This window comes from Cryptotermes secundus, unplaced genomic scaffold (genome assembly GCF_002891405.2).
Source record: "Cryptotermes secundus unplaced genomic scaffold, Csec_1.0 scaffold1296, whole genome shotgun sequence".
Lineage (NCBI taxonomy): Eukaryota > Metazoa > Arthropoda > Insecta > Blattodea > Kalotermitidae > Cryptotermes > Cryptotermes secundus.
Window position 1 is genome coordinate 75,325 of NW_019744141.1, and position 23,352 is coordinate 98,676.

At 39.2% G+C, this 23,352-nt stretch overlaps 2 protein-coding genes and 1 long non-coding RNA gene across 9 annotated transcripts in view; 1 reads left to right on the forward strand and 2 right to left on the reverse strand.

Moving 5' to 3' along the window:
- Nucleotides 1-7,338, reverse strand: part of LOC111874586 (gastrula zinc finger protein XlCGF8.2DB-like) — a 37,315-nt gene extending 29,977 nt beyond the window's left edge. For 6 of the 7 annotated variants that reach the window (XM_023870204.2, XM_023870203.2, XM_023870202.2 and 3 more), the window contains exons 1-3: nt 7,254-7,338; nt 7,000-7,138; nt 2,480-2,568 (exon numbers count right to left, since the gene is read on the reverse strand). In XM_023870204.2, the coding sequence (XP_023725972.1) occupies nt 2,480-2,568; nt 7,000-7,107 (197 nt within the window). In that variant the 5' untranslated portion in view covers nt 7,108-7,138; nt 7,254-7,338. Of the gene's footprint in view, nt 1-2,479; nt 2,569-6,999; nt 7,139-7,223 lie in introns of all 7 variants that reach the window. The other variant, XM_023870200.1, reaches the window with a different exon arrangement.
- On the forward strand, nt 7,283-13,629 carry LOC111874588. The gene is made up of 3 exons (XR_002844589.2): nt 7,283-7,358; nt 11,404-11,903; nt 12,790-13,629. It is a non-coding gene; the product is annotated as an uncharacterized LOC111874588 (long non-coding RNA).
- Nucleotides 13,630-16,625: 2,996 nt separating this feature from the next.
- Nucleotides 16,626-23,352, reverse strand: part of LOC111874584 (gastrula zinc finger protein XlCGF8.2DB) — a 27,575-nt gene continuing 20,848 nt past the window's right edge. Inside the window, exon 3 of the mRNA XM_023870198.2 lies at nt 16,626-17,765. Within this exon, the coding sequence (XP_023725966.1) occupies nt 16,856-17,765 (910 nt within the window). The 3' untranslated portion in view covers nt 16,626-16,855. The remainder of the gene's footprint in view (nt 17,766-23,352) is intronic.

The window sequence follows — 23,352 nt, forward strand, 5'->3', positions numbered from 1 at the left end:
AACACCACCTAGCAGCACAACTCGTAACTACAAAGCATGCGCGCGCAACAGGTCGGTTCCAGTTATTTTTGGGTCCCCCTTCATACCAGCAGAATTATTAAAGGCAGGAGGACAAGAAGGAATAATAGCGCTCCACAGAATTATAAATAAAGTGTGGGAAGAAGAAAAGATACCAGAAGATTGGGGAAAGAGCATTATATGTCCCATATTTAAAAAAGGGGATAAATTAACATGTAGTAACTATAGAGGCATATCATTACTACCGACAGCATATAAAATTTTAACAAGGATACTAAAAAAGAGACTGGATCCATATATAGAAAAAATAATAGGGGAATATCAACCAGGGTTTCAACCCAATAGGTCAACAATAGACAATTTATTCACTCTGAGACAAATAACGGAGAAATGCTGGGAATTTAATATAGATATTTACCTATGCTTCATAGATTTTAAACAAGCATATGATACAATAATAAGGAAGAAATTAAGGATGATTATGTCCACTTTTGGTATTCCAACAAAACTAAGTAGAATAATTAACTTAACCATGACAGAAACAATCAATCAAGTTAACATCCAGAACCAGGTAACAGAATGCTTTAACACACATCAAGGATTAAAACAGGGTGATAGTTTGGCATCATCACTATTTAATTTGGTATTGGAATATATAGTGAGGAAATGTAATATAGACACAAGGAACACAATAGCGTATAAACAAACCAAATAATGGCGTATGCAGATGATATTATTATAGTATTGAGATCCCTAAGAGCAATGAAGGAGACATATAAAGAAATAAAAAACCATAGCAAAAACAACTGGCTTAGAGGTGAATGTAAATAAAACTAAAATGCTGATACAATGTAGAAGGAATCCAAGGCAAACTGGAGAAATTAACATGGAAGGGGGTGGGATAGAAATAGTTGAAGACTTCATATATTTAGGATCGAAATACCACAAAGATGGAGAGGAAAATCATGAAATAACAAGAAGAATAAAACTAGTGAATAGTGCATATTTCTCGTTACTATCAGTTTCTAGATCAAAGGATATACACTGAGCGATTAAAACAAAAATATATAAAACAATGATAAGACTGGTGCTTTATTATGGATGTGAGGGCTGGACGCTAAACAAGAAAGAGGAATCAGTCATCAATTCTTTTGAGAGAAAAATCCTAAGATGAATTCTGGGATATGGAGAATAAGATATAATAAAGAGTTATACAAATTATATAAGGAGCCAGAGATCTCAGTGATGATAAAGCTTAAAAGACTGCAATGGACTGGGCATGTACAGAGAATGGATAAGGAGCATATCCCAAAGAAAATATTATACAGTACAATAGGTTGTAGGAGACGTGCTGGGAAACCAAGAACTAGATGAATTGATGCGCTGGAAGAAGATGTAAAGAAGTTAATGGGCGTAAGGAACTGGACGAGAGCAGGGCAGGATAGAGAGGAATGGAGGGGCTTGATAAGGAAGGCCAAGGCCCAACATCGGGCTGTTGCGCCATAGAAGAAGAAGAAGAAGAAGAAGAAGAAGAAGAAGAAGAAGAAGAAGAGTGTGAATGGTGTAAACCTGCAATAGTGTAATAAATAAGTGTAGTTAAGGCTAGTGAAGATCTAATAAAACCAATTACCAATCTGGACTACGTCTCCAGTCACCCAAACATGTTACAATATTATGATAAATCCTTTATTGTTACAGGTAAACGGTTAAATACCTTAATCCCAGTCTTTATAGCACATAAAATGCACATTCACAGCTAATAGCAGAGTCTAGAAAACTATTTTGATGAGATTAGTATTGAACTGATCGCTTTTACCCATCCTCTGGTACAAATTCAGTTCAGCTTTTTGAATCAGACACCGAAGTCCATGATAAAGCAGAGTCTGCACAGGCTTGTATAGCATTCTATGCAGAAAAAGATTAATATTATTCTGGATGTGTAGAGCATGTCCTTCCATAGCAAAAGGTCAACAGTTTTCATTTGTGAAGAGATGAGGCAAATGGCAAGTGAACCCATTATTTTCCAGCTAAAAAATTGTGGTGCCAAAGAGAATGGAATGTAAAAATCTCTGTGACTGGGGTGATAGCAACTCTTAAAATGGTATGTTCGTAAGAAAATTACATGACATTCCTTGTTGCATAGGAAATGTCTATAAGTAAAGGTACATTTTTTAATCATGATCAGATAAGGCAAGTAGTAAAATACCTACTTACCTTGTAGCTCAGGAGTGTGGCCTATGAAATATTTTGTGCTTTAGATAATGGCATGTTCACCATCACATCACACATATCTTCTTGCTACCACTAAATCTTAATGCTGATGTCAAATTTATCACATTGATTTCTGCATTCTTTGCACGCCACAACTAACATGATATGTTAAAAGGTGAGTTTCTCAAACAGAATTAAAAACAAAACAAAACATATCATCTGGATAACTGACAGTTAAAATTATACCCACCTAACTGCATTCACATCTGCATGATACTCCTGAAAGCCTACTTCAATGTCTGGCTCTACTTTCACTTCTACCACTTCCTGTGGTTCAACCTAGAATGAAAACTACCATAAATCAACAATCCACCCATACTGTAGTGATACTTTAACATAGTTAAAGAACAACAATGACGACAATAACAACAGCAACAGTAACATACGTCACATACAGACCTGCTGCTAGGCAACTACCGTGAAATAGACAAGACAGCGGCCGTTGCTAGGCAGCAGCCCGCATGTAACAATGGAAGTACTATTGGAAGCAATATTTTCAATGTGGTCCTCTCCGAAGCTATACCACTCAACCAATCGAGTTCAGTTCAGTTATGTGGCTTTGACTTCAGCTTAACAGTCTTCACACCCATGTGGAGGCGGGGTCAAATACCTCCACCGTGACCTTGCGAGTAGTAGGAGGCAATGAAAAGGTAAGTCTCAACTCTGAGATGGTAAAATATGGTCGTGAGTCCCAAGGGACTTGGACCCGAGAAAGACTATGCTGGCAAGGGCCAGCAGCATATACAAAATACAGACACCTCCTCTCATCAGAGAGGGCACCCCACAAAACAAGACTGTAACTTTCGAACAGTAATAAATATCTGGTCATGAGCCCCAGATGGGGCTCAACACCAAGACTTTCTGATTGACTGAGTGTCAGTTGCAATATGACTCAGTTCAGATAGTCAGTGGAAGAAGTGAGTTTGCTGGTTAGTTAATGGGCTTGTTAGAGGACTACTATGGTTCAGTAGTTGTGAGTTGTTGCTGTTAGAAGCTAGTGGCTGAGGCATAGGGATAGTTCAGGAATCCAGATTAAGGGAAATGTCCACCGTTGGCATCCATTACTAGACAACAAATGGTGAAGAGACAGCAAACTGAGAGAGTGTGCTGTAGTCAATTGTATACTGTGCAAATGAGTGACAACGCTATAGTTATATGTAGTTACGATCTGTAAGAGTTAAATAAATCGGGTCACCAATCCAAACCCTGTCTATAGTCACTCATACATGTGACAATGACGATGACAACAACAACAACAACAACAACAAGCACGCACACACAAATATGGAATGGTGTGGACCCTCATAATTAATTTCAGAAATAACAAAGCCTAATATCTTCAGAGATGTACATCCTCATATAAATTTTAAAACAGGAGATAATAGTTCTGTTGGTAATGCACAGTATAAATAAAGATTAACTGTTTCTTTGACTTTTTTCCTCTCTTCCCCACTTTGGAGCATAGGGCCGATTTCTCAGTTTCATTAATCATTTTTTACAGACGGTAGGACTCCTTGGACCGGTTATCAGCTCATCGCTCGGCTACCATGACCGGCTGTTTCTTTGACTACTCTTGAGATATATTGTGCTGACATATCTTGTGGAAAAATATTATACCAGAAGAATTCAGGCAGATTTTTTTCCCCAATCTGTAACCACTGAAACAAAATAATCTGACCCATGATTATACTTGGAATATCACCAGCCTAACGGATGTCAGTATATGACAGACTGCTGTGGTTTTGTAAACCGAGTATCTTTCACATGCTAGATGACATGTCAGTATGCCATGATTTATGCTTTTACAACACTTGCAGCTGAATTTGTGTGCTATAAATATACAACATAGTTTATATTATTACACTTTATTCCCAACAGTGGAAAGTGACAATGATTTTAAGAGCTGTGGAAATTAAGTGGAAAACTTTGATATTCTAGTGTCTGGCAGTGATATGTGTACATACACATGTCAGATTATGAGAGTTGCAGCTCAGCTTCAGAAAGTTACTGGATACTTTGCAGGCCTGAAAATGGATTCAAATGAACATGCCTCAAGCTCCTCCATCCCCTTCATGCTCACAGAAAAATCATCTGCTGCAGTTTTTCAACCAATTCTACATGATTCATTAGATTGTATCACAGTGCATGAGAGTCTCAAAGAAAATGAGCAGGTCCTGCTATAAAATGGCATCCAATGGAGGGCATGTTATTTTAGCACCTATAATTTAACTACTATGGAACTATACATCTGTCTTCATGGCATGGTGCTTAATTAATGAAGTCAGGAATAACTTTGCTTCTACTGTAATGCTGTCAGATCAGCAACTGAACTGGTCACAAACCCCAGTTATGTTTATTCGTTCCTCTGATAATGAATGCTTTACCATACGTTAGTCAAATTAAAACAAGACTTATATTTTTCCAACTCATAATCCAGAAAATAATTCTGCTGCTAATTTTCAAGAACTCTGAGGAGAAATTTATGGCACCATATACTTCAGACAGATGCCACTATAAACAAAAGACTACTTCCCTACAAGGGATGGCCTGATTGGGAGTAGTAAGCCCCACTGAAGACAACCGGATCCGAAACAAAGACACACATCTTACGTAAGTGTTAAACTGTTTAAGTTATGAGTTGTCTACCATATCACACACTGAGAAGGGCATCAAACTTGATGAGTAACATAAAAAGATCTTCTGCTGTCCTTGCAAGTTGTGGCAATGCTTCTGCAGCCTTTCCTGGATATGGGATATTATCTAACTGCTTCCAATGTTTATATATCCCAGTCAGTAGATGCTGATTTCCTGCACTACAAATATGCATGACATAGTCAAGATAACTGGTAAAAACATGTCTTTGATACAACGGAACATATATAGCTTGGGTAAAAAGCAGTGGCAACGCCTCTATAGTTCTGTAATGACTCTATTACCTGAGGTAAACACACTTACATTCCTTTAATATAATCACCCCCCCATGTGTACCGCCTTCTGCCAAATTTGTGGAAGGCGTCATACACCATCAGTACACCACTTCTGTTGATGTGCAGCAGTGACCACCCTACAGCATGAATAATCTCTTCTCTTGTGTTGTAACGTAACCCTCACAGTGGTTCTTTCATTTTGGCAAAGAGATCATAATCGCACGGACTCATATCGGGTGAGTATGGCAGATGTTGCAGTATCTCCCATCGCTAGCAGCGAAGGAGATCCTTGACAGCGTCAGCAGCATGAGCCCTTGCATTGTCATGAAGGATGATGGGGTTTGTTGCCAACACGTGTCGTCGCTTTCTCCTGAGTGCTGGACGAAGATGATTACGCAGGAAATTGCAGTAGTAGGCAACGTTTACTGTCTGTCGTTGAGGTACAGTGTGGTGCAGTATCACTCCATCAATGTCATATGCCACAATGAACATTGCCTTCACATTACTCTGTGTAGGGCGCACTTTCTTTGGACGAGGAGAGCCAGAATGCTTCCATTCATTTGATTGTCGCTTCAAGTGCGGTTTGTATGAGTGAGCCCAAGTTTTGCCCAGAGTGATGATCCTTCCAAGGAAGTAGTCACCTTCCCTCTGGTACCGGTCCAACAAGTCCTGTGTAATTGCATAATGTTGCCATTGTTGCACCTTGGACATTGTATAGGGTACCCAAAGTGCTGCAATTTTGCGGTATCCAAGAATATCGTGCAGAATGTGCAGCACGGTTTTGTGAGATACGCCTACCTCAGCAGCTAACTCCCGTGCAGCCCATCGATGATTGACATCCAGCAAAGAAGCAAGAAGCTGAATTGTGGAATTGTCAACATGGGGTCATCCTTGAGGATGGCTGTTCTGTATGGCATCCCTCCCTTCACAGAACAATTTCACCCATTGTGCCATTGTACAATATGGCAAAGCAGCAACACCAGATGCTTCTCGTAGTCCCTGATGACAGTTTTGTGCACTACAACCTCATGCAACTTCAATTTTTATCCAGGAGCGTTGTTCTTGTTTCATAAACATGTTCTTAAGGCGCTTGAACTGGGCTCCTGCACTTCAAGATGATGCACAATCCAACTCAATGAAACACAACCAGAGCCACTTACTGCGCTACTTCAACTGAACTTCTGCTATCAGCCACAGACAGCGCTAGTGCCACCTGACGCACATCTTTCATGTTACAGCAGTGTTGCCACTACTTTTTATCCAACCCTTGTAAATTGTAAAACACTGGTTTTCTAATAGGGAAAACAATGACCTTGTCCTTGAAAGGCAGGAAAAATGATGTACGACTGAGCATAGTACAGTGATGACACTGTACAATTTACTGCATATAAAAATTATTTCACTGTCATCACAATGCCTGAATTTTTCCTCAGATTCAATATGGCAGTTGTGTTTGTAAGTTTACCAACTTTGTATAAGTACAGTTTTTGTTTGTTCACCATTACCTTCTAACATAATTTTACATTACATAATGTGACATCTTACTACTGTTACTAATTGAAAAAATAAACCTACTATATTTCGGGTCAATAGTCAATATAATCATACAGACTGACATTTGAGGGGAATGGGATTAAAATTTTTGTCTGAAATTTGGCTATCAATATACTTGTATTTCTTTATGCATACTAAAAAACAAAAATAAAACTCTCAATATTTTGGTGCCCTTTCCACTAAAATATCACCAGTAGTATGCCTACTCTCTAGGATTCCGTGCCCTCACCTTGACTTCTACTTTCACAGCAGCAAACGCGAATGGTTCAGTTGCCTCATTTACTTGACATTCGTCTGTCTCGCTTTTTGAATCAGGTTCCTCCTTTATTGCATCCATGCTGGTTGTACTTCACGTATAGCTTACGAAACTGTAAAAGTACAAGGTCATATTAATTACTAAAATCGAAAGTGCCTACATTTGAAAGCTGTATTCGAAGTTTTAAAGACTGTTACCAGCATTAGCAACAACAGAATATTACTCACGCTTGTTCATCGTCATACAACACGCGGAAATCAACAGCCCGACAACCTAGGACATCTAGGACGATCTAGGAAGCCAAGGAATAACCTAGGACCCGTAAGACCTGCGTAAGACATTGGTCATTTACAGACTACACAAGCTGTTTAGATTAGATATAGAAAAATAGGTGTGCTGCGACTATTATCATTATTATTATTATTATTATTATTGTTGTTGGATGGATCAATTCTTTCTGCTGACTTGCAGTTACAAATTCCATGTTCAGCAGCGCACAATGTACAATTCAAAAGGCTCCGCCTAAGAGCGTACAGGATTCAAACAATTAATGCAATAAAACCGACTGACCAAGTAGCACGTACAAACGTCACTTTGGATATACTAGAAGGAATTTACACGTGACCCGATTTCTTCTGCCAAGTGTGCTTTTCGGACTGCAGGAAGCAGGTTGGCCTTTGCAGTTTGCTAAGTTGTGCCTGACTTGTTTTAAGTTTGACTCTGGGCCACCATATAGTGGCGGCATAGGTGATTGTGGATCATACCACTCTTGGTGTCAGTCCCCAAGCCTCCCTAAACATGCCTTTGCGTGTCCAGAAGGCCTTATAGTCCTTATTAATAGCCTTATCCAGCTGTTTTTTTTTCCATGTCAGTTCCTTGTCTAAAGTTAATCCAAGGTACATGACTTCACTGTTTAACTGGATCGCTTTACTGAAGAGAATTGGTTCTTTGAGTCGTTTTATATCCCTTTTCCTAGTAAAGGGTATAATCATCGTCTTGTTTGGATTGAGTGACAAGGTTGTTCTTTCACACCACTGTTGAAATGTATACAGGGCTGTTTGTAAGTTGCCAAAAAAGCGATCAGGGACCGGACTGATAGAAATCATAAAAAATACTGGGAATCCATAATTGGACTCAAACAGGCAAAGGGTTTTATATCAGAACCCTCGGCCAGAAGAACGAAGGATCTGTTGAAATTAAACAGAGATCAACTAAGATGGGTGGTAGGATTATTTACCGGACACTGCCACCTAAAAGGACACCTTTTCAAGTTGGGACTGACAGATAACCCGACTTGTGAAAGGTGCATGCAAGAAAACGAATCAACCACACACATCCTATGTGATCATGAGGCCATAGCTTATTTAAGATTTTGTCACTTGGGTCAGTTTTTTGTGGAACCAAGTGACTTTTATGATGCCCCCATAAGCAGGGTCCTACACTTGATTAAGAGTGTAGGATTAATGAAGTGCTAATCCAAGGAGAAGCACAATAAATCATTGAAGGTCGCAGTGTGGGGGACGGTTTTTATGGCCCACCCCTTACATACATTACATTACAAGACCTCTGACACAGTGTGCGGGAATTTCCCATTAATTAGGATTGCTATCACATCACCATATCCTACTGTGAAATGGCCTATATTGTTGAGCTCCCAAAGAAGATCATCCACGACCAGGCACCACAGGAGAGGGGAAAGAACACCTCCGTGCGGACACCCTCAAGCCGCATATGCTCCCAGGGTCCCTCCAGACAATGTAGCACTTATATTCCTGCTTTCCAGAATAGCACAGATCCATCTGCATGTTGTGGGCTGAATGCGATGCCTTTCAGCAGCCTGTTTTATTGTGTCAAAGGTTCCCTCTACGTCAAGGAATGCTCCAAGGGCAATTTCCTTGTGTTCAGTAGCATTTTCTATGCATGTTGCTACATTATTCAATGCAATTTCAGTAGATTTACCAATTTGGTAAGGATGGTAGTTTTGGTGCAGAGGATGAATTTTCAGTGCACCGTCCCTAATACTGCAGGCACTGCCTGGTACATTATTAATCTCCTGGCAGTACCACCTCCATGAGGATCGTTTGGCTTTCCTTATCTCTTTATTGTAACAGGTGAGGGTTTCCTTGTAGGTGTTCCACTGCCCTGTCTTTTTCGCTATATTAAATAGCTTTCTTTTTTTAACTCTTTAACATATTCAGCGATTTATTCCACCAAGGTGCATTTCTTGGTAAGCGAGTGGTCTTGGCTGGACAATTATGATAACAGGACAAGATGATGGCCTGTTGCAACTGGTCAACAGATCGATCTATGTCCCTTATCGTGCGTATATTTTGCGAAATAATCTCCAGATTCACCTTTAGGTTGACCTTGTATGACTCCCAGTTGGTTCTCCTGGGATTCCTGAAGGTAACTTGTGTTGTTATGTTACCTATTTGAAAGCATATGTATCTGTGGTCTGATAAAGATGGGTCATCAGATACATGCCAGTTACTTACCAGGTTTTCTATTTCATCTGTCCCTAGTGTCAAGTCAATAACCTTCTTCCCATTTTGGACCACAAAGTAGGTTCACTACCATGATGTAGAATACTCAGGTTCGAACTCGCCAGAAATTCCATAAGGCTTTCTCCCCTTGGACTGGTGCCAGTGCTTCCCCACAAGATGTGGTGTGCATTGGCATCACACCCAATGATGAGTTGCTTTTTCCTGCTATAGCAATAGTTTATGATGTGCGTCATTTCCTTAGTCGGTGGTGGTTCATCTGAGTCGTATGGAAGGTAACCTGAAGCAACAATCAGCTCCCTGCTGCCCCCTAGATATGTATACGTTATCCTCACTGCTGTTGCGTCTCTAGATCAGAGCTCCAGCAAAGTTAAGGCATTAATATGATTCCTGATATATCCACAGAATCTCACACTGTTACCAGGTACAGCAGAGTAAACTGTTCCCCCTGTGTTAGTTAAGCCCCTTATTTGACCCTTGTATAACCAAGATTCCTGAATAAGTGCTATATCTGCCTTTCCCTCAGCTAGTTGCTGGCATAGAGTTGCTGTGGTGTAGGTTAATTTGAAGGAATTTCATAGTGTGTGTATATGTGCTGTGTGTGTGTGTATGGATGTGTTAGATGTATGTATAATCTGGTTTAGTTCTCTCTTCCATTTCGGGAGGTCAGTTTCCATCTTATTTCCCTCCCTATCCTCTGACTGTGTTCCGTGTGAAGGGGTCCCCTGACCTGTTTTTCTTCGGTCATCCGAGGAAGTGGGTATCTCATCCCCCTTCCCACTCAGAGACCGAATTTGATGATGCTGTGTCTGGCACAGGTTCTGTCTGTGCTGAATTTCAGGATCTTTCAGCACCTTAACAGTCCCCTGTGAGAGCCATGTAAATATCTTGTAACCAGTCCTCTGTATAGTAATACAAGATTCCCAGTCTATGAGTAAGATAAGCCTCTGGCCTTTCGGCTCAGATTGCTTATCGAGTACCCTCCAGTGTTCAGTATGAAGTCCTGGATTGAGGTCTGCAATCCATTTCAGCAGCTCTTCCTGATTCTGGGCAACTTTGTCCCTAATCCGGAGAACCACTTTAACAGGCTTGGGCAGGTTCCTGGCATCAGTAGCCTTCAGCCTGTAGCTGTCAATGGCTTTGATGAGCCATTGACCAGACTGTTGGTCGGTGCATATGTAAATAAGTGCACCTCTCTCCAGTCTGTAGGACTTCAAGTGTGGTAGTTCTCCCTTTGGAGTCCCATGTAACACCTTCTTCGGTAAGCTTGTCCTCAGGACGTTTCCTTGAAGATAGCTACCTTTATATTGGCCAGAGCTTCCTTGTAAGTCCCTGAGCCTTTTTGGAGCTCTGGACGTTTCCTTAGGGGTACTGTCCTCCCGCATTGGTCTTTTAAGGGTTTCAGTGGGGGGATTCTCCTTGCTTTGGCAAACCTGAATTTCCTGGTTTCTGACTGCCCCAAGTTCTTGTTTTGCCTGCCCAGCTCTTGCCTTTTTAATTTCTGTCTAGCGCATCCAGACAATGCCTTCTTCGCTAGACGGAGTCCACCTACTCCAGAGACTATGTGTCCGAGTCCTTCTCCTACTGCAGGTGTGCTAGAAGTACTAGCCCCCTGCAGTGGTAGGTCAGTACTACTGATTCCCAAGAGAGTAGTTTTTGGTTTTACCTCAGGCAGGTTTTGAACCACTGGTTCGTCTCTGCCTTTGGCTGAAATTTCAACAGCAGGTTCATTGTTTGCAACTGGGCTTGTAATGGTTCACCAGAGTTTCCAGTCCCCTGCTGAAGTATTTCTTGTAGGGATCCCCTTGGAGGGGCTCCCTCTTCTGTTTAAGGTCCTTACGACCGGTTTTAAATTTGGTTCCTTTATTCATTTCAGTCCCACGAGTCATGGGGATTTATAAGGTCACCACCTGAAGCGCCCCATATAGGTGGAAGGTATAAATACAACGGGGTGCTGCCTGGTGACCCGAGGAGATCATTCACGACACTGACTAATTACCACCCCAGTGCCACGCAGCCCTCAGCATGATGCCTCACACCTTGGCTTAGGTGGTTTGGTCCTGTTATGAATAAGACCCTCGCAAGCATCCAGGACTTAAAGTGCCTGTTTGGGGGGAGAGGGGTATCCCAGATGATCAATGGGAGTGCGATACCAGCTAGTCATGAGGTTTCGACCAGGAAAACCTGCTGCTGGAGGTGGCCTTGCATTGCACCTACCTGAAGTGATTGACGATACCGGTACGAACAGGCAAAAGCTTCAGTGATGTAGTAATCAGTGTTGGTGAAATGGATCTATTCCTGGGCATGTTACAAAGGCACAAGTGGGTCCTAGTGACAGAGGAAGTGGCACCGCCACACCATACCAGCATTTACAAGGTAACATATACAGCAGCAGTCCCTCTAACTGGAGTTATTTTAGTTGCTCTGTGCATTTTGATTTAATTTCCACCTATTAAATTTTGGAATTTAAGGAATATATCATGGTTATGCAAACAGTTTCTTACTTCAAGTGACACAGGCCTGACTGCCTGCTTGTCTACCTGCCTCTGTCAACCATCCAGCCACATAGTTCTTACCTAATATGCATGGGGCTTCCATTGGCATAAGTACAAAACGCACACTGTTCATTTAATGTGAAATTTATCATTTAATGATGCAACATATAAGAAAAAGTGATCAAGCTGTCTCAATTTATAATGTTTATCATCCAGGAAATACCCAGTTTGACTCCCAGCCAGGCCACCAACTGTCCCAAGAGAAGTTTGTATGTTTTTCCTCAATCCCTCCATTGAAAGCCACGTTGGTATGTTGAAAGAAGCCACAGCTGCTTCCTTCCCAGCAAATGGTTTCTTGTTTGAAGTGACACTGGCCTGTCTCCCTAACCCTGTCTGCATGCCTATTCTTCTGCCTGCTTCATCTTGCCTCTGGCTGCCGCTTCCTGCCTGCCTGTCTATCCGAACTATCCAGTAAGAATGCTTCTTACCTAGTATGCATGGGGCCTCCATTGGAATAAGGAAGTTCAATATGCTCACTATTGTCTTAACATGAAATTTTTCACTTAATGATGTAACATATATAAAAAAGTGATCAAGTTGACTGAATTTGTAATCAAACTTCGATGACTGTTAAAATGGATTTCACATTCATATTTGACTGGAACTGTTCTCTCTTATAATTAGGATAATTAAGTATTTGTGACTGTGTTGTTTTTGTTGAACTTCATCATATATTTCTAGGAAGTAAGACTATTTCTGTCCTTCAGGCCACATTTTCGAGACTATGAAACTGGGGAAGTTGCTGCTTGTGGTGGCTCTGCATCACCATTATGTGAAGTGAGTGGCTAAGGGTGTTCTGACTGTATGACCAGACAAAAGCCTCAGTGATGTAGTGATGACTGCTGGTGAAAGTTGGTCTACTCCTGGGCATGTTACAGAGGCACAAGTGGGTCCTAGTGGCAGTGGAAATAGCATGTAACATGTACAGCTGCATTCCAACTTAGGAGTTACATTAGTTGTCCTGTGCAATCAGACTTAATTTCCAACTATTAAATTTTGGCTTTTAAAGTTAAGGAAACGGTTTCTTCCCTCAAGTGACACTGGCCTGACTGCTTGCCTAGAACTAGATGTTTTCATTCAAAATTTAATTTTAATTAAAACTCTCATTCCTCCACTTTATGTCTTATTTACACAACACGTTTCGACATACACGGCCATCATCAGGTGCACTAAAATCGTTCTGGTGAAACTGCTGAACTTCATGCACCATCACATTTTTTATGATTCAATTCTGAATTATATTTTTTTTGTGTGTGTGCAGTGTGTGGTGACTGGTGTTTTTTGTGCAGTGTGTATTTCATTCTGTTGTCTTGTGTAGTTATGGTTCATATTGTACTTCAGAATTCAAAACCAAATCACAAAAAATGTTATGATGGTGCATAAAGTGCAGCACTTTCAACAGAACAATTTTAGCTCACCTGATGGCCATGTAGGCTGAAACATGTTGTGTAAATTGAAGGAATGAGAGTTTTAAGTAGAAACTGAATGTGTGTAGATTGTAATATAATTATCTGTTTGGTGAGGAGTTGTTATCCCCACGCCCAACCCCCAAGCGGGAGGACCACCCCTTGTCAGCTGTCTGTGACTGCTTATTCAATATATTTGCAGCTTCCCTCCAAAACTGGAGGTCGTCTCCTCCATCTGCAACCTGACCTGTAAATCTCCATATAGGTAAACGTTTGTCTGATAAATTTCCTATCCAGAATGGTCTAAAATAAGGAGATGTTTTATTGCCACTCCTTTTCAATTTTGCATTAGAATATGCCATTAGGAAGGTCCAGGGAAACCAGGTGGGACTGAAATTAAACGGGACACATCAGCTGTTGGCCTATGCCGATGATGTGAATCTACTGGGTGATAATGTAGATACCATAAAGAAAAACACACAAACTTTAATTGACACAAGTAAAGAGGTTGGTCTAGAAGTAAAACAGAGAAAACTAAGTATATGTTGCTGTCTCTTCACCAGAATGTAAGGCAAAACCATGACATAAAGATAGGAAACAAATGTTTTGAAAATGTGGCACAGTTCAGATATTTGGGAACGATAACAAATCAAAACCTGATTCAGGTGGAAATTAACAGGAGTTTGAACTCGGGTAATGCATGCTACCAATCAGTCCAGAACCGTTTGTCTTCTCATCTGCTGTCCAGAAACATAAAAATTAGAATGTACAAAACTATAATTTTGCCTGTGGATCTGTATGGGTGTGAAACTTGGTCTTTGACATTAAGGGAGAAACAAAGACTGAGGGTGTTTGAGAACAGGGTGTTGAGGAGAATATTCTCCTCAACACCCTGTTCTCAAAGAATGGAGAAAAATGCACAATGAGGAGCTTCATAACTTGTACCCTTCTCCCAGTATAATTAGAATGATGAAGTAAAGTCAAGGAGGATAACGTGGGCAGGGCATGTAGCACGAATTGAGACAAGGAATGCGTATAGGATATTGGTGGGTAAGCAGAAGGAAAGAGACCACAGGGAAGACCAAGGCATAGGTGGGTGGACAATATTAAAATGGATCTTAGAGAGATAGGATGGTATGGTATGGACTGGACTGATCTGGCTCAGAACAGGGACCAGTGGTGGGCTCTTGTGAACACGGTAATGAACCTTCGGGTTCCATAAAATGCTGGGAAATTCTTGAGTAGCTGCAGAATTGGCAGCTCCTCCAGAAGGGCTCAGCTCCATGAGTAAGTAAGTAAGTATGTGTGTATATGTACGTTTTCTTGACTTCAGCACCACTTGGAGATGAGTGGTCAGAACCAGGCCTGTTGACATGGAGAAGAAAAAATTCTTGACCCTGTTGGGGCTTGAACTTTGACCCCTTTGTTGTCCAGCTCATAGCCAGAGAGCACATACAGTAATACCTGTAAATATTACATTGAGTGACTGTACCTATTAACCCTTTTGCGCGGTCATTTAAATTCCGCTGCCGTCTCTCCGGCAGTAATATATTCAGCCGGCCATTTAAATTTTGCTCGAAAATGATTTATTCATCATTGTTCTTAAATTATATGAGATAGGAACATGAAACTTTCACTAAAATGATCTTAAAAGGTGGTTTTATAACCTTACCTTATAATGTGAGCGCCCGGTATCTCGGCAATGGAAGCAGTTGGTTTAGAATTTGAGCAGTGTATCGTACGCATTGAAGCATGAAACTTTCACTAAAATGATCTTAAAAGATGGTTTTATAACCTTGCCTTATAATATGAGCACCCGGTATCTCGGCAATGGAAGCAGGTGCATAGAATTTGAGCAGAGAATGGTATGCATTGAAGCATTCTTCTATACACAACGCTCTCACATTCACCACACCAATACCGCGTATCTCTCATTTGGCTTTTTTTCCGTAAACCAAACATCTTCTGTGAGGCTTTGCCTTCTTCCCCATGGGGGGAATACAAGAGGAAATGTCTCTCCGTGAGTCGTATAGCTTGCCAGATTAGCTGCAGTAAATTCAACCTTTATGTTATCATAACAAGGGGTTGGTGCTTCTGCGTTTCAGATTCCAACCATTTTGGCTGCCCCAGATGTCGTAGGGGTGACCACAGAATTCATGAAGTTATTCTAAGAACTGGCTGGTATGTAGTGAACGAAAGCAGAGCTTAGCTGGCTCAAAAAAATATTTATGGTCATCCCTCGAAACGACCACCAAGGTCAGTACGATAAAATGGAGTCAACTGGAGCGATAATACATGAAGGAATGAGTTCTTTTCCCTCCCCCACACACATCCGTATCGTCTCAGGGGGTGACCACAGTGTTCTGCCTTAATTTGTGGCGTTTTTCTAAGAACTGGCTGCTATGTACTGTGCAAAATCAATCGATCTTGCAAGAATAAAATTTGGACATCCCTCTTCTAAGAATTCCAATTGAGTGTGTTAGTGTGGCCAGCTCAGGGCAATATGATATTATAAACACAGCACATATCACATCTCTGCTGTTTATAACTTCATAGGAAAGAAAACACGCCATCCATAACAGTTTGAATGAGGAAACCTCTTCCAAGAGCAACACGATTTTGCTGCAAGACAGGCATATGTAACGATGACTTAATGCAGCGAAACTCGTGTCCCATTATATATAGAACTTCTGACAACAGGCCAGTGAAAAATCTAACAATCTACAGCAAAACCATCAATTATTATGGGCGTTATAACATAGGTGTGCAGCTGGACGAAACATAGATGTTGAACCCCCGCAGACGATTTAAATACCTGACAAAACATACACGTCAAACCACGCTGAACGGCTAATAAGGATTTGATTTTTTAACCACACACAGGAGCTCACTCCTAACTAAACACCTAACATGAAAGGCTATAATTAAATTCAGGGTCAATCAAAAGTGTGCAACAATCTAAGTGGGCTACTCATGTACAAACTAGTTTCTATAGGTGTCTAAAGGCTTCACGGGAACACTGAATTCCACTTTATATAATATATTAAGTATTAAAAGGATGCATATACTCTGTGTAACATAAAAGCGTTTGTCTTTTTAAAGTCTTCTGGAGAGGATAAAAAAGTTTTATTTTCATACTAACTTCCTCAGTTTTATTTCATACTCATTTCCTGTAGTATTATTACTCGTCACAAATTTCATTTAACACAAAAGGTCAATCGTTTATACCAGCACATTCTACTGGAATGAAATATTAAGTCTAAATTTTTAGTCATTCCACACAATTCTCTAAACAGTTCACTGAGGAAAAAACCACAAGATTTGCTTGACAGATAACATGAAGTACCAATATGAACTTCATAATTACTTAAAAGCCTACAACGATCTCTCCCTTGTGGTCATCAGAATGCTCTTCCAGTGCCTCTAGACTTGGAAATTGCTCATCACACTCACTACATTTATACTTCTTATCTACGTGAGAAGCAACATGTTCTTTCAAAGACTGTGTGTCAGAGTATCTTTTTGAGCAAAAAGTGCAATTGTAAGGTTTCTCACTCATATGCATAACAATGTGCTTCTGAAGATTACCGCGTAATGCAAATCTTTTTCGACATATGTCGCACTCATATGGCTTGTCTCCTGTGTGAAGTTTTTGATGATTAATAAGTGCCTGACGATGTCTGAACTGCTTACTGCACACATCACACTTGTACGGCTTCTCTCCAGTATGGAGAGTCTGATGACTGCTTAATGCATGACGCAAGGCAAAACCCTTACCACAAACGGAACACTCAAATGGTTTTTCCCTTGTATGCACCAACATGTGGGTTTTCAGATTACCAGCTTGAGTAAATCTCCTATTACAAATTTCACACACATGAGGTCTGACACCACTGTGAATCATATAATGAGTTTTCAGTGTATCTGCATGGAAGAACCTCTTTTTACACATTTTACACTCATGACTCTTTTCCCCTTTGTGCTTTACAGAATGTAACCTTAAATTAGAGGCCTGCAAGAAGCTTTTGCCACATACTTCACATAAATAAGGCTTTCCATCGGTGTGTACCAGCCTGTGTGTCTTCAGTAAGTTGGGATGATAGAAGCTCTGGCCACAAACATCGCATGAAAATGACTTTGGTTTATGCTTGTATGAATGTTTCTGCACACCAGCAAATGTTGGGAAAGATTTTCCACATTCTGAACATTTGTGGGGCCACTCACTTGGACAGTTCCCAACACTGGCTGCAGCATACTGACTTCTCAAGTCCTGTGAACTGTAGGAAATGTATGAATATTCAATCATATTCCATGGGATAGACATGCAGCTGGGTTTGAGGAAATACACAGCGCATAAACAAACTTAGTGGGGAACTGATCTCAGAACCTTTTCGAAGAACTGGGACAAATTTTAATTTCAATGTATGACATTCATTGCTGGCATGCAGGAAAACTGTCCTGTATGATAGTTATTAAAGATTAAAATGATTCTAAGAAGGAAAGGTTGTGAGGAGACAAACTGAATTGAAATGGACTGGAATTTTGTTCAATGGTAGGCTTTGGTATTCACCTTGTTAAACCTATGAGTTCTGTTACCAGACAGTTAATTACACAAAAACACAGAATGCATTTTCTTGAGGTACTTAAATAATGAAGGATAAAATATAACATACTACCATTATGTGAAATGGAAATCAGAAGCACTACTTGAACAAATGAGGTTCCTGCTTGGGGATTTGGCACTGGCTTAACAACTTCCCACTCTGTGGAACTAGTGTGCTAATTTTAAGGATCAACTAAAAATCGAATTATGGGATGAGGTCTATCTTCAATCTGATGTAAATAGTGCCTATTGCACCTTCCTAAGTAAGTTTCGTAAGTTTTTTTGCACTTCTTCCCCTTAAAAAGAGTTTTTAACAAGAAAGGGAAAAAATCAAGTTGGATCACACAAGGGATAAAGGTGTCTAGACAGAGGCTGCAACTTTTACGTTTGTTAAAAAGAAAGATGTCCCTGTCAGTTCACACTTTGAAGTATATAAAAAAATATCAGAGAATTTATAAGAAAGTAATTTCTGTTGCCTGTCAAAGAGAATATGTCCAAATTATTAAAACGTCAGTCAAAAATTAAAAACCTCTATGGCAAATAATAAAAAAAGCAGTCAGGAAATAATTTTACAGAAATAGGCTCTAAGTTAGTTACAAACCCACGGGATGTATCCCAAAAATGTAATGAATTTTTTTTTGTAAATAGCATAGACAAGCTGATACATTTAAATAAAAATTGTAAAATTGATGATACCACTACAAATGATGCAATACAGAATCCCAATGTATTATTTCTTGCCCCTATTACTGAAGAATAGGTTCTTCAGGTTAGTAGTAAATTAAAAACGAAAATTTCAGCAGGTTATGATGAAATTCCGGATATGATAGTTAAACAATGTATCCAAACCATAAAAAAGCCTTTGACTTTTATATTTAATCTGTCACTAAGTTCTGGCATTTTTCCAAATCAAATGAAGATTGCAAAAGTTTGACCTATTTTTAAGAAAGGTCAGAAACAAAATATTTCAAATTACAGACCAATTTCAATTTTGTCTGTTTTTTTTTTCAAAAATTCTTGAAACACTGATGTACAATAGGGTTGTAAATTTCTCAAAGAGATTCAATCTGATATCAAATGCTCAAAATGGTTTTAAAAAAAATAAATCCACGTTTACGGCAATTCAAACTTTTATTGGAGAAATTCAGAAAACACTACATAATAAACAACTGGCCTTTGGTATATTTCTGGATCTATCAAAGGCTTTTGATGTTATTAATCATAACTTGCTGCTTCCAAAGTTGGAACCGTATGGACTGAGAGGAATATCTCATGCATGGATGAGATCGTATCTTACAGATAGATCACAGTTTGTTGAAATTCACTATATGGATCAAAAGACTTAAAAAATGAAGACAGTTACCTCATCCCTTAAAGCAATTAAATATGTTGTACCTCAAGGTTCTCTTTTGGGACCTTTCATTCCTGTTATTTATAAATGATCTGCCCCAAGTTATACATAATGCAGAGGTAGTACTATTTGCTGATAATACAAATACAGGGCTACTATAAGTGATTCATTCGTTTTTAAAACGCTATATTTTCCAAAGCATTATACGTACAGACATGATTAATATATATAAGAAGAACCGTAAACTCACCAAGTTTTCTTCACACTCTACAAATATTCTGTGTGTGTCCCTTGGGTCACATGACACACGTCCAGGCTGTAGTCAAGCTCGTTCCACACATTTTGTAACATCATCCTGTCAATGATCATCACTGCAGTATCGATGCGTTCCCTCAGCTCTACTAGTGTTCTTGGCAGTGGGGGTATGTAAACACAATCCTTAATGTACCCCCAAAGGAAGAAATCACAAGGCGTTAGATCAGGTGATCTGGGGGGCCAAGTGAACAGAGCTACGTCATCCTCACCAACACGCCCAATCCAGCGATGCTGAAGTTCATTGTTTAGGTAGCGACGAATACTGCCGATACCACCGCAAAATGCTTTGTTTACATGGCGGTTCTTTTCCGTACTCTCTTTTGAATGTGCGTTGCACTGCCATAAGAGACGAACATCTCGCATATTCCAACAAACAAAATCTCTATTCTTGCTTTGTCGCCATTTTGTAAAGGCACTGAACTTGGTCTGCTAATTGATGCATATAATACAAACGTGGTGAGTTTACGGTTCTTTTTATGTATCAATCATAATTGTATGTATAATACTTTGGAAAATATAGCGTTTTAAAAACGAATGAATCATTTATAGTAGCCCTGTACAGTAATTAGATAAAAAGACATCAAGTATAAAGATGTAAAAGTAAGTAAGTAGGTAAAGCTATCCCTGTACCAGGCCATGAAGGCCCATAGGATTGTGAGACGTTGAGGGTCCCACATCATCTAGACAATCGGCTCAAAGATGGCAGTAAGGATGTCAGCGTTACGCGCCGCCTGCTCTTTACTTCCCAGGAAAATTATTTAATTAATTCCTGGTACTCATTTCTGCTAGAGGCTGAGTGAACCCCAGGGTCATAGTGCGGCTGTAAGGATTAAGTCAATTGAAAAAATCCAATAACCTCATCGGGACTTGAACCTGCAACCTTCCGGCTTGTAGCACAGCCCCTCAACCAACTATGCTACCGCATGCCCCAGTATAAGGATGTAAAGAAATAACATATTGTGTACCTCAGGGTTCTATTTTGGGACCTCTTCTGTTCATCTTGTTAATAAATGATTTGCCCCAAGCTGTGCAAGAAGCCAAGGTGGTGTTTTCACAGATCACATAAATATATTACTCGTTGAAATAACTTTCACATCTTTGAAAGGGAAAATGGTAAAAGTTACGAAACAATTAGAAAATAGTTTTTTGACAAATAATCTTACAGTAAATATGGAAAGACCACAGCAATACTATTTCAGGGAAGAGGACATAGTTTAACTCACAGACCTGTTCTATATTCAAATAAAAAAGAAATAACTTATATATCAAATTTAAAACTTTTAGGTATTTACATTACAGAAAGCTGGGCCACTCATATACAATACCATTGTCTAAGAAATTAAACAAAGCTCTTTAATTGACTGAATCCTTAGGTGACTCAATAAGTATACCTGTATTAAGAAATGTTTATTTTACAAAATTATAATCTATTATATTTTGGGGGGGAGTAATGACAGTAATGCAGTATTTAAAATATAGAAAAAAAAGTCTAAGCCTTATTAAAGGAGTTAAAAACAAGGTGTCTTGTAGAAATCTGTCTGGCAATTTTAAGATTTTTGATGTTAACTATATTATATGTATATTGTAAAAAACACCTATCAATGTTTCTCCTAAAAGATTCCGAGTGAATTCACATCCTGAAGAGGGCCAAAAAGACAATTCTCAAATCTTACCAAATCAACCACAAGTGGGATCACTTGGAAAACTGTGTTTCAAAATACCAACCATAATCAATGGATCAATAATAATGGATGCAAGTGACATGCTTCAACAGAACCATGAAAGGAGCACCATCATAAAGAATTCTAAAAGTACAGAAAGCACCAAGCCTACACGCATAGTGCAGCATAAAGTGTTCATGCTGGGAGACAGTCATCTCAAGGGAAGTGTTGTTAAACTTAGAAGTGAATTAAGTCCACAATTTAAAGTTTTTGGTGTGATTAGACCGGGAGCTGGTGCTGAACAGATTGTGAACTCTTCTGCTGAGGATCTACAGAATTTACATTCACATGATATTGTTGTTCTTAATGCTGGTGCCAATGATGTATATAAGAATAATAAGGGAGTAGCTCTAACCCAGATCACTAAGTTTATACAAAGGAACTATGGTACTAATATTATAATTTTAGATATCCCTCAGAGATATGATCTTTCATCCTCTTCATGTGTGAATTCTGAAATTGAAGAATTTAATAGACAATTGAAGAAAATTGCTACTTTATACAATCATGTCTCACTCTTAGAAACAAATCTCAAAGAGAGAATGTTTCACAAAGCATGGTGTTCATTGGAACTCTCTAGGAAAGACTCTGGTAGTGAAATTCATATCCATGCAAATTAATAAATTACTGAGAAAAGAATTACTAACTCCAGTGAATCTTACTTGGATGGATAATGCCTTGTTGAGTAATGTAGATAGCTGTAGTGAAGTGATGATACCTTTATCTGATAATGTAAATGTAAGTATGGATAGTGAGAACACAGTGAGTTGTAATGAAGAGATGATAACTTTATTTGATAATGTAAATATAAGTATGGATAGTGAGAACATAAGAAATAGTCTGACCCAATTGAAAAAGTCTGACCCAATCATAATGAAAGGGAAGGATGAACAAGAGTTGGAGGAGGAAGGGACTCATATTCCACCAACGAATGGACCCTTGAAGACAGGTGGGAAAAGAAATGCCCAATCCAAGAGCATAGGAGGTTTGATTTCCACTGAATTGGTCAATACCCATGAAAAGTGTAACAGGAGAAAACCTGTGAATAGGAGCTCGGATTTTTTATGGGAGGGTTAAGGTATGAACCAAACATAAATAAGTATCCAGATTTAGCTCACAATTTCCCTAAAAGTGGAGATAAAAATTGTGGCAAAAATCATAATGGACAGGCTGCTAACTCTAATACTACCAACTCAAATCAAGGGAAAACTAATCAATCTACATCTCATTTTCTTAAGGTATGTCATCAGAATATAAGAGGATTATCTGATAAAACCGAACAACTTTTAAATTCCTTATTACCTGACCCCACTCATATAATATGTTTGATTGAACACCATTTAAAAGAATATGAAATAAATAAAATATGTGTAGATAATTATGTATTAGGGGCCAATTATTGTAGAGCAACATACAAAAATGGGGGTGTATGTATATATATTTATAACTCAATTAAATTTGATTCTCTATCTGTGTCTAACTACTGTGTGGAAAGGGACATCGAAGCCTGTGCAATCAAATTAAACCTGACTGATATCACATTGATCATATTAGCTATTTATAGGTCACCTAGTGGAAACTTCAACAATTTTTTGCAAAAATTGGATGCCATCTTGAATAAGCTACATAATAATAAAGTCGAATATGTTATATGTGGTGATGTGAATATAAATTATCTAGAAAATTGCGATAGAAGGAAACAACTTGATGCGCTCTTAAATACTTACAATCTAATAGGTACGGTTAATTTTCCAACACGAATTGTTAAGGTATCAAAAACTGCTATTGACAACATATATATAAAAAAGACTAGAAATTATACAATTAAACCAATAATTAACGGACTATCTGATCATGATGCTCAAATGATAATA